Genomic DNA, 12,105 nt, shown 5'->3' with positions numbered 1-12,105 from the left:
GAAAAGGGGAAGAAGGCATGTAATAGTCATTGATCATAGTAATTCACTACCTTGTTACCTGTTGTCAGATTCTCCTACTCTAAGGAGAAAGGGTGCCAATTTGATTGTTTTGTTCTCTGAGAATGATTTCATATATATATGTAGGCTTCTTCTGCTCTCTGGGCTTATGACTTTTCCACTGAGAAACCTTTCTTTCCCATATGAAATGGACCATATTTTGAGCTGAGTAGCTTTCCCAGCTTCCAGCTGAGTAGTTTTTCCCATCATAGAAAGTTGGGCACAGAGATCTTTTTCATTTCAAACTGTCATTGCTCCTTGTAGTCAAAGGTTTTGGTTTTGCAAAAATTAATCCCTTAAAAACTTGTGGATATTTTATGCATCTTACTGGGTGTTGCTCTGGGAGGAGGGGGATCTCCTCTGGGGGCAAGTTCTGTATGAATTTGATGAGACTGAATAAAGGCAAGGGCAAGGAGTTGGGGGCTTAAATGGGGGGTTATTCCCATGGCAATAGGTCTCAGCCTTTCCTCACTCCCCACTTTCCCAAGAATTGCCCACTACTTCCCCACCCATAGCACTGGAAGGAGCTCCGTGAGTGGGTCTCTGGTGACTGGTGGACACCTGAGCAATTGCATACCAGGAATTGAGAGGAGGAGAGAATGGGTGTTTCCTCCTTGCCCCTCCCCTGGGCCAGTACTCTTGTGACTGGCCAGCCACTCTGTCCCTGGTAAACATCCCATAAATATGAAAAACATTGTATATGTACAGTGAGTGCTACTAAGGCCAGGCAGGAATCCTAGTCAGAAATTTTCATTTTCTCCACACTGGGATTCACTCCATGCCTCCCACACCACATCCATACTTCTTTTTGAGACAGAACTCCACTTTGAGTGTCTCAGGTTTCTCCTGGACCATGCTCTCATGTTTCTTAGAAGCCCTTTTCTCTATATGAGAGGGTCTAGGAGGCAGTGTTTAACTCCTTTTGAGGTCTTACAGCTGTATTTGAGTTGATCTTGACCTTGAGGCCACATTTTACCTGTAATGTCCTATATTTTATCTTTTTTCTGAGGCCACTTCTTATTTTGATCATATTTTGCTAGCTGGAGAGACTGTCCTGGACTCTTTATATTTTGTCTAATTTCTGCTTAAAAATGAAATGGTTTCTTTTTTAGCTTATTTTAAAAAAAAATCTTATCATAGGTGGTTAAAATAAATTAGTAGGCACTTTTAAGATTGTGCCTGGAAATCTCCAAAGGCAGATCCACAAGTTCATTAAGTGCATTTTCTATCTTCCAAGCTATTACAAGTGGTAGTGCTGCCAAACATTTTGCCATTGCATAACATGTTATGTAATGTATGCTATGTATGGTTAGCCTTTCTCCAGTCTCTAAGAATTTTTTCACTGCTCTTCCAGCCCTACTAAAGTCTCCTTGCTGTCTTTCCAGATTCTGCCTGCTGCCTGTTTCCAAAGCCGCTATCACAAGTTTTAGATTTTCATTGTGGCAGTACACAGCTTCTAGGTATCAATTCTGTAACAGTTCTCAATTGATAAATAAAAAAAGCACCCCAAAACTTACTAGCTTAAAACAAGAACCATTTTTATTTATTTAAGATTCTACAGTTTGGGCTTAGCTAGGCAATTCTGCTGCTGATCTTGCCTTGGTTCACTCATGAGGCTGCAGGTATCTAGCAACCTGGAGGACCTAAGATGGTTCCAGTCACATGTATGGGCCACTTGGTGCCCATTGTGGGCTACTCTCTGCATGTGATTTCTCATCATACAGTAGTTTAACCCATCTAACCTTGACATATAATGGTGGGACTGTCCCAAGAAAGTGAAAACAGAATTTGCAGGACTTCTGAGGCCGGTGCTTGGGAATTCACATATCACTTCAGTCACATTCTATCTGTTAAAATAATTCACAAGGCCAACCCAGAAGCAAGGGGTAGGAAATAGCCTCCTCCTGATGAGAGGAGTTGTAAAGAATTTACCATATTTTATCCCTCACAGATAACTGAAAAATTCTAAAGCAAATATGATATTTAATGATTTTATGTTGAAAGCAACATAGCAGGAAGAAGATAGAGATGTCCAAAATTACCATTTCCATTGAACACATTACTAGAGGATTTAGCTAGTACAATAACACAAAAAAATGAAATAAGTTATATGCTTGGAAAGAGATGAATTTGTCATTATTCTCTATATAGTTGAATACTCAGAATTTAAAGAAAAGTATGACCTGTTAGAATGAATAAATGAATTTAGCAAGGGTGTTGGCTTGAAGACCAACATCCAAGAGTCAATTGCATTTCTATATTTGTACTGGATATAAACAATTAGAAAATGAAAACTTACTATTTAAAATACCATAAAACATTAAATATCTAGAATAAATCTAAGGAAGATGTGAGATATATGTACACTTAAAAACTATAAAACACTAAGAGAAATTAAGGATGCTTAAATAAATATAAGATATACCATTTAATGGGTTGGAAAATGCAACCCTATATAATGCAATCTTAGTTTCCTGGGCCTGGTGTTTACGAAGTGCTATGAGCAGAAATTTATTGTCTAAAAGTTCTGGAGTCTTGAAGTCCAAAATCAAGGTATCAGCAGAGCCTGGCTCACTCTGAAACCTTTATGGGATAATCTTTTTTTGCCTCTTTTAGATTCTGTTTTTATCACCAACCCTTGGCATTCCTTGTTGTTCAGCTGCAGCACTTCCATCTCTGCCTCAATCACTTGGTATTCTTCCCCCACCTGTTTGTCTCTGCATCTCCTCCTCTTATGAGGATATCAGTCTTATTGGATTAAGGACCAACCGGACTCCAACATAACCTCATTTTAACTAATTACATCTGCAACAACCCTATTTCCAAATAAGCTCACATTCTGAAGGTTACAGCTCCAACATATCTTTTTGGGGAACACAATTCAACACAATGAATAACAAATACCAATTATCCAAAACAGATATACATTTTCAGTGCAATACTAAACAAAATTTTTGTCAATTCCAAAATTTATGAGGAAAATTTTGTCACATTTGGCAAGCTGATTCTAAAATGTATATGAATATGCAGAGGACCAAGGAAAGCCAAGATAGTCTTAATGAATGTAATGGGAAGGAGGGCTTTTTCTACCAGATACCAAGATTTATTCTAAAGCTCTTAGAGAAATGAAGACAGTGTGATATTCCCACAAATAGAGACAGAAGGAATAGATTACATAGTACTGAAACAAACCCACACATTTATAGATGACTTATTTATACAAAGGTGACAATACAGATCAGTGGAGGAAAGGACAGACTTAAAAAAGAGCACTTAGTTTAACATTTACATGGAAAAAGATGCAACCTGACTGCTTCATGAGAAAGAGAAAGTAATAACAGAACTAAATCAGGAACTTTGATAGGAGGATATTACTTAACAGGACACAAGAAGCATTAAGCACTAAGGGTCTTTCATGTTAATAAAAAACACTAATAAAGTGGAAAGGCAGGCCATTGAATGGGCAAAGATATTTTCAATACATATTTTCAACGAAGGACTCATACCAAGATATATTTCTATAAGAAAATTGCTGACAATCCAATACAGAAATGGGTAAGAGATGTGAACAAGTGCTTCATTAGGAGAGAATATCTGGATATCCAAAAACATGAAAATGGGCTTAAGCTCATTAGTAATCTGGGAAGTCCAAATTAAAACCACAATGAGATACCACTAGACCCCCATGAGAAGGGTTAAAATTAAAAAGATGTATAGTAATAGTTATTGCAAGGATGTGGGGCAATTAGAACTCTCATGGATGGCTGGTGGGAGTGCAAACTGAAACAACCACTTTCTAAAATGATTTGACATTATTCACTTAAGTTTTACATATATATTAACAAGCAATTTCACTGCTAAGTATAAACCTAGCATATGTGCCACAAAACCCAGCATTATTCCGAAGAGCCAAAAATTCGAAACAACTCAAATATGCATCAATAGTAGATTGTGCAAGTGTAGCATATTCATACAATGGAGCACCACACAGCAGTCAAAATGAACGACAGCCTCACAAATCATAGATGTATCTCCGAAACAACACTGAATGAAAAAAATACCCAATCTTGACTTTGAACAAGTTAATTAATCTTTTCATTTACATATCAGAGATAAAAATGTGCATCTTTTGGGGTTGTGGTGAGGCTTAAGTAGAATGATGCATGTCCGGTGCTTAGCAAGCACTTGGCTTAACAAATGGTAGGTATTATTTATTATGTTCTCAGTAGGCCACCTTTCTGGAAATGGCCCTTAAAGAATAGTGGAGAGCATTACAGCACCCTTAAACCTCTTCCCTGTCTTTTCACAATTGGGTCTCTGTCTCTTTAAGAGGTCAACCTTGAGGAAAGAGGAATGCTGGGAACATCCACTCAGCTTACCTTCGGAGCATGACGGGAAAGGCGGACACTAGAGGTGCGCACGCGTGTTTGGCTGGGTGTTAGGTAGCTATGGATCAAGCGGAGTTCTAGTCAGAGAAACTATCCTTTTGCCCGTGTGGGGCCTTGAGTCCTCGGGTCCTATTCCCCTTTCTCCGCCCAGAGCTCCACGAGAACAGGGTGGCGGCGAGGTGAGCGCTGCGGATGGTCGCGGGAGGGCCACGTGACGAGGCGGGCGCCAGGCCGGGGGCTGTCCGAGAGGGCTGCGTGGTTGACGCGGTGCGGCTTGCGCCTCAGGGACGCGCCGACGGGCGTTCGCCGGTCGCGTTCTCTCCCTGCGATACAGCGTCGCCTTATTTGTACTTGGTGACGCGCGTGGGAATAATTGTTGGGGACAAGAATTTCGGAGCGAATGCAATACTCGAAGGAGGGATGAGCGCCCATAGGTTGCTATAACTGGCGAGTGGTCGGAAGTTCTCATTTTTTCCTCACAAGCTTTTAAACCAGGTACCCATTTTCATGCCTGACTTGACTATTTGTATAAAGACAACTTTGGGGAGCTTCTTTTCTGCGTCAGGTTAACTACGTCCTAACTACGTCAGGTTAACTGCGTCAGGTAAACGTCCTTTCGTACGTTTACTCTTAGGGGAAGGGAGTTTCTCGTTTACAGGAAGGCGATTGTGAAGCAGAGCTCAGAGAGGCTCACCCCTGCCTGGGCATGGCTCCCATGAAGACCCTGAAAGGAGCAGGTGGTTCAGGCCTATTTTAAGTAAGGGCACACAGTTGTTCACTTGTGACATCTGGAGCTCTGATCTCTAGTTAGTCCAAGAAATGGGGCCCTTAGGGAGGCCTCCAGTAGACTGAGTTAGAGATGGGGTGGGAAGCCTGGTGTGCTTGCTCCACATTTGAGAAATAAAAGTTGAGGTTGGGCCTCCAGGTCCCAATTCTCATGGGAGAATTCTCATAAGAGAAACTATATTTCTGAGTCCTTTCTTCTAAGAGCTTGGTAACTTCCACGTCTTTGTCTGCTGTCTAATTTCCTCCGTAACTTTAAACATACAAAAGACCAGAGTGCTGTCTTTAAAGATAAGGGAGAAGTGGAGTGATTGCTGGAAGACTTCTCTTATGTGAAGGTAGCTACTAAAGGAGCAGAAAGCAGGAAGAAAGAATACAGTTAATCATGGCTCTAGAAGAGTTATTTTTCAAATGCTCAACCCTAAATGAAGTCGTATGCTCAATACAAAGCCTTTAATATAGATACACATGAAGGAAAAAATGAAAAAAACTGAGTACATTTATGTTGTGTTTTAGGAGTCTGGCTATTCATTACCAAGAAGCTATTAGCTTTAGATTGGGGAATTCCTTTACATAAAAAATTAGAATGAAAGAACCTTTGGATGGTGAATGTGGCAAAGCAATGGCACCACTTCCGGACAAAATTAAAGAAGAACCTGACAATGCTCAAGTAAGCATTTAGTTTTATTTAAAAAAATTTTTATGCCTTCTTTTCTACCTGGTGAATTCAAATACTTAGGCAGTTTCTAGCTTGTAAGTTAAAACAACCCAAACTGATTTTTTCCCCCCAATAGATGAACAAATCGGTTTTTTCTGCTCTGAATGAAAAAGTTCTTGGTAATTGTATATTCCTTATGTTAAAGGAATTATTTTTTGAAATAAATTATTTTTTAAAAAAGGTATTACCGTTTTTCCATACTTTAAAAAGAATTGGTCTTGTATCTTACAGTAGTCTTTTTTTCTGTATTTGTGGCTTCTCTGCTAGAGGATCCTAGAGTAAGAAAAGTCAGTTTAATCCTTTCCTTCATAGAGCTTATGTTAATAGGGGAGATAGACACCACACAAGTAATTGATCAGATAATATATGTAGTTACAAACTATGACAAATGTTCAAGAACAAAAGGCTAAAATGGGGAATCTGACCTAATTTTGAAAGGGGGCAGAGGCTGGCTAGGGAAGGCTTCCCTGAGGGAAGGATTTGTAAGCTGAGTTAGGAAGAAATAATTGACTAGGCAAAGGCATGGAATGTTCCAGACAGACGGATCTGCAGATAGGAGAGCCCTGCATTGGAAAGGTGCATGGTTCTTTTTAAGAATTGCAAGACCAGTGGGCCTGGAACAGGAAAGGTATGAAAATACTGATGATAATGATGGTTATAAGATAATAGCAATACTAATGGGTGGTATTAATACATCAATATGTAGTATATATTACAGTAACATAAGACATTATAAATATTAAGTGATTATTATTATTTCTTAGACTGCATGGCACCATTCTCAGAACTGTATCATTATCCTCACTTTACAAATGAGGAAACTGAAGTACAAAGAGGTCAAGCAGTTTTCTACAGATCACAGTTTATGAATGGCAGGCTGGATTCAAGTCCAGGCAGTCAAATTTCAGAGCCTGTGCTATCCTGCTTCTAGGATGAGGCTCTGTAGGTAGTTTGAGGACAGGTTATGTAGGTCCTTGTGGATTTTACGAATACTGGTCTTTATCCTAAGAGCAATGGGCAGCCATTGTAGGGTTTTGAGTGGGAGAGTAAGACAAACATGTTTGGAAAAATCATCTGGCTACCCTTTAGGGGCCCAGATTGAAAATCTGTGGAGATCAGTGTGGAGAAACTCGTTGTTTTGGCAAAAATGCTTCGACAGTTCATTTTACTTTATACTCTGTAGTTATTGGCTTTATTGGATAAAGTAAAGCAATATTAAAAGCATGAATAATAATATAAGTAACAAAATAGGAAATAATAGTAATGAAAATATCTTATTTCTGATACCAGAAATAAAGCATTTTACATCTGTTAATCCACTGGATGCTCACAACCCTGAGTTAACTGTTCCCACTTCATAGGAATCTGAGACAGTAAATTTTTTTTTTTTTTTTAGATAATTATTTTTTATTGAAGGGTAGTTGACACACAGTATTACATTAGTTTCAGGTGTACAACACAGTGATTGAACATTTATATACATGATAATTCTAGGTACCAGCTATCACCATACCAAGTTGTTACAATATTTTGACTATATTCCTTATGCTATACATTACATCCCGGTTACTTATTTATTTTACAATTGGAAGTGTGTACTTTTTTTTTTTTTGAGGGTATTTCTCCTATTTTTTTTTGATCAAATGGTTGTTAACAACAATAAAATTCTGTATAGGGGACTCAGTGCTCAATGTATAATCATTAATCCACCCCAAGCCTAATTTTCATCAGTCTCCAATCTTCTGAAGCATAACGAACAAGTTCTTACATGGAGAACAAATTCTTACATAGTGAATAAGTTACATGGTGAATAGTACAAGGGCAGTCATCACAGAAACTTTCGGTTTTGATCATGCATTATGAACTATAAACAGTTCAAATATGAATATTCGTTTGATTTTTATAGTTGATTTATATGTGGATACCACATTTGAGACAGTGAATTTTTAAAGGTCACACAAACTAGTAAATGGTTGAGCTAGAATTTGAATCCAAGCAGTCTGGTTCAAGACCCTAATCCTTCCTTATGATAAGACAGGCTAATTGGTGTTAGTAATTTTGTTTTCAGAAGAGCTATAAAGATGAAAAGATAGGGCCTCTGCTCTCAAGGAAATTTATAGTGTAAGGGGCAGTAAAGATGTGGGAATGGGAGGTAATTATTTGTTGAGTGACTGACCTTACCAAAAGCTGTGCTAAACATGTCTTAGGCATTCTCATTTAAACTCTACCACAATCTGAGAGAAGTGTCCTTACTCCACTTTACAAATGAGGCACCTGAAGCAAGGTGAGGTTAAGTAACCTGCCAAACTCAAAGGAAGCATAGAGCTGAAATAGGAAGTTTTGATTGGCTTCAAACTCGTATTCTTTCTGTTGCTTTATGCCACCTCTGTACAGGTACAAAGTCACAGTATAATGTAATTACGGTAATAAAAAATGTTTGTGTAGGGTGCATTGGGGGGATAAGGGCAGAGCCCTTAAGTCTGTCTATCGAGAGGAGAGGTAGGCTTCACAGGCAGGTAGCACTTGAGTTATAACACTTAAGACTTGCAGGCAGAGAATACAATATGTGCCAAGTCATGGAGAGGTGAGAGAATGTGGTGTTTCTAGTGGATGAGTATTTCAATAATGAAGTGAGAGAAGAGAATAGATTGAAGGTAATTGGGTAGAACTGATCAAACTTACAGATAACATATGAGGTATGAGGGTCAAGGGGGAGTCCTGGAACTCTTAGAAGTTTCTGGTCTCAGTAAGATGAGTGTTTGTTGATACAATTTGCTGAGGGGCATTTATTAAATGCCATAATTATAAAAATAATCATAATAAGCATTTTTTCTGTGTAAATCATGTTTAGCTTTTGGCTAACTGAAAGGCATCATGCTACAGAATTTGGGGGAAGTAGTAAGTGTAGTTTGGGGTCTGTTTAAGGGCTAGTGGAATACTCAAGCGGTAATTTGCACTGGGAGGCATTTGCACATAAGCATGTGGCAGTTAGAGATTACAAAGTTATCTACCCGTAGGTACAGTTGTTGTCAGTTAAAATGTAGAATGCCTGGTTAAAGTATGATTATTCTCTAATATAAGTATGTTGCATTTAACATTTGGGACATATTTAGAGTAAAATAGTATTTGTTGATTATCTGAAATTCAGATTTAACTGGGTGTTTTGTATTTTAATTTGCTAAATCTGGTAATCCTAATTTGGTGATAGTTGAAGTCATAAATGGGTTGAGTGTTCAGGGAACGAGAGTAGAAAGAGGAGAGTAGAACTCAGCATAGAAAGCTGGGCACCTGATTACTTTAGGGCTTCCAAGTAACTTCAAAGTAGTCTCCCAACCAGCAGCCTTAGCATTACCTGGAAACTTGTTCATCTTAGATCCTGCTCCAGACCTCCTGAATCATAAACTCTGGAGCTTGAAGCCCAGTAATCTATGCCTTAAGAAGACTTATAGGGGCTTCTGATACCACTGAATTTGGGAATCATTTATTTCAGGAATGAATAAGATCAGTGAAAGGCACTAAGACATAGTACTGAAGTACAGAATCAGAGTACAATGAATGGAGTCATAGGCAATGTCAGATGTATCCAAGAAGCCTTGTAAGATAAAACCTAAACAAGTGTTTATTGGACTAGGCAAATGTAAGCTGACTGCCTATCTTAGAACATTTTTAGTTGAAGCAATAGCCTGAGAGCATGGGGTTCAGGAGGGAATCCAAGTGAGGAAGTAAAGAACGAATGGAGTACTTTTTCTGTGGTTGTGAAGGGAGAAGAGAAAGTAGTAAATCCTTGGGGAATAGGTTCTTTATGACCTAAGCTGAGGGGAAGAAACCAATATGGAGGTGGAGAGAGACTGAAGAAATATTAAAGATAGTATTGAGTGCTGAAAGAAGGGAGAGGGAAAGGGATATAGAATGCAGGCAGGATGCTAAGAAGGTTGCCTTTTCCTGTAAGACACTAGGACAGTTTGCTGATCAGTTTGTAGGCATCGTGGATGGGGGGAAATCAGGATTTTGAGGGAGTTCTTACTTAAATGCCTCTTTTTTCTTGGTGAAATGGAAACATCACTGAGCAGGAAATATGTGGGGGTTGGGACTTATGAGTTATGAAGGTTTGGAGTACTTTTTGAAGTAAAAGTAACTGACCAGGAAAATGTAACAGGCATATTAGAAAAAGATTAGAGACTGAGTTGGTGATAAGGCCAATAATTTTTTTTATTGACTCTTTTAAGTGTTCTTTTTGGTAAGATAAAGGTGTGTGTAGGTACTTTCAACTTCCTCATTTTGCAGCTGTCAGTAAGTAGATACTGTTATTTAAGTGTAATGTTTAAGAACATCCTCTTTAGATTGAATAGGCTTGGATTCATTCATCCAACAAATATTTATTAAATGCCATAATTATAAAAATAATCATGATAAGAGTTAGCATTTTTTTTTCTGTGTAAATTGTGCTTAGCTTTTAGCTAGCTGAAAGGCATCATGCTACATTATTTGTATTAAATTGGTTACCCCTCATAATGACTTTATGGGTTAGGTAATTATTTATGGATGAGGAAATTGAAATTAAGAAAGATTAAATAACCTGTTTGAGCTAAGATCACATCTATTTAGGTTTGCTGTCACAAACCCATAGTCTTCTCTGTGTCAGGTTGACTGCTGGGTATTGAGCGTTGGAAAAACAGATGTGGTCCCTGTCCATATTGGACATGTCCTTTCAGTCTGGTGTATGTGGCAGGGAGGAGGAGGGGTGTTAGACATTAAGCAAATTATCACCCAAATCAATATGAAATGATGTATCATGACAGATGCTATGAGTGAAAGGAAATGGGAGAGACTACAACAGGGGAAGTTTATTTCAATTTTGGGCCCAGGTTTGAATTCACTATAGTAATTTTGTTATACTGTATTTGTACACTTATCGGGGAGGAAGCATGGGTTTTAGAACAGACAGACCTGGGTTTGATTCCCACCTGTGTACTTAGAATCTTTGTGACCTCGGACAAAATTGCTTAACATCTCTAAGCTTCACTTTCCTCATTTATGAAGAAGGCATAGTAGTTCCTACCTTGGAGACGCAGCTCATTTGGTGCCCTAATGGACCTCATGGGAATTGGTAAATTAATGCAATGGTCTTTGGCATTTAATAGTCCAAAGAAATTTCAAAAGTAACTTTGGGAACTGACATATCAGCTATTTATTTTGCTAAGTATAGGGAGATTAAAGATATAGTTACCATGTATTATCACTATTGTTGTAGAGAAGTAAGACTATTTTTTAAAGCTTTTTATTTTGAAACATGTAAGGCTACTTTAACACCAAAAAAAAGGTAGGATGGTTGTGATCCCAGAATAAAAGACAGTCTTTTTCAAGGTAGGTTTTTGTATTTAAAAAATTTTGGTTCATGGTTATATTTTATTTTAAAGCATTTTAAAGACTATCTTAAGGATAAATCTGATTTAGGCTGTGATGAGTTTATGTATAATGAGCAGATTGCATTGAAACTCATATGCCTTTTCTGCCATTAACAGATACAACAGTTTGTAAACTTGTTGGCTAACATTATTAATTTGATCCAAGCTCTAAATTAATCAGATTTCATTTCATTTCTTGCTGCCTTATAAACACAGCCTAAAAAAGGGTAGTGCTCAGTTTTGAAATTGGCATACATTACTCCTATATATGAACATTACATTTTAACAGTAGAGGTAACTATGAAAGATTTTCCAATTCTGAAAGATCCTTTTTGTGAAAATTAAAGCTAAGTCTAATAACTTGTCAGTTTTATTTGAAGTATTTGTGAAGGTGATTATAGTTGATAGCATGTAGAAGAGTTAAACATGACAGAATTATTTTTTGCTTGAATTTTTAGTTTATTTAGATACTAACACTGTCATTTCCCTTTCTTTTTTAAGGTACCATTGATATACACTCTTATGAAGGTTTCACAAGAAAAACAATGTGGTCATTACATTCACCCTTATTATCAAGTGCTCCCCCATACCCCATTGCAGTCACTGTCCATCAGTGTAGTAAGATGCCACAGAGTCCCTATTTGTCTTATGAGCTACACTGTCTTCCCCGTGACCCCACACATACCCATCATGATACCCCACAATCCCCTTCTCCCTCCTTCCCCACCACCCTCTCCCACCCTTCCCCTTTGGT

General features: G+C 38.1%; 2 protein-coding genes across 9 annotated transcripts in view; one reads left to right on the top strand and one right to left on the bottom strand.

Moving 5' to 3' along the window:
* Positions 1-4,570, bottom strand: part of ZMYM1 (zinc finger MYM-type containing 1) — a 43,552-nt gene extending 38,982 nt beyond the window's left edge. For both annotated transcript variants that reach the window (XM_036990683.2, XM_036990686.2), the window contains exon 1: positions 4,437-4,570. In XM_036990683.2, the coding sequence (XP_036846578.1) occupies positions 4,437-4,447 (11 nt within the window). In that variant the 5' untranslated portion in view covers positions 4,448-4,570. The remainder of the gene's footprint in view (positions 1-4,436) is intronic.
* ZMYM6 (zinc finger MYM-type containing 6) overlaps positions 4,422-12,105 on the top strand; it is an 88,187-nt gene continuing 80,503 nt past the window's right edge. For 2 of the 7 annotated variants that reach the window (XM_036990682.2, XM_036990680.2), the window contains exon 1: positions 4,805-4,940. Coding sequence is in view for 4 of the 7 variants with exons in the window: in XM_036990676.2 (XP_036846571.2) it covers positions 5,815-5,898 (84 nt within the window). In the remaining 3 variants the exon portion in view is untranslated. Of the gene's footprint in view, positions 4,625-4,803; positions 4,941-4,965; positions 5,203-5,744; positions 5,899-12,105 lie in introns of those variants that run through there. The other 5 variants (XM_036990676.2, XM_036990674.2, XM_036990675.2 and 2 more) reach the window with 5 other exon arrangements.

The sequence above is a fragment of the Manis javanica genome, chromosome 4 (assembly GCF_040802235.1).
Source record: "Manis javanica isolate MJ-LG chromosome 4, MJ_LKY, whole genome shotgun sequence".
NCBI classification, from domain to species: domain Eukaryota; kingdom Metazoa; phylum Chordata; class Mammalia; order Pholidota; family Manidae; genus Manis; species Manis javanica.
This window is presented reverse-complemented; position numbering and strand designations above follow the sequence as displayed.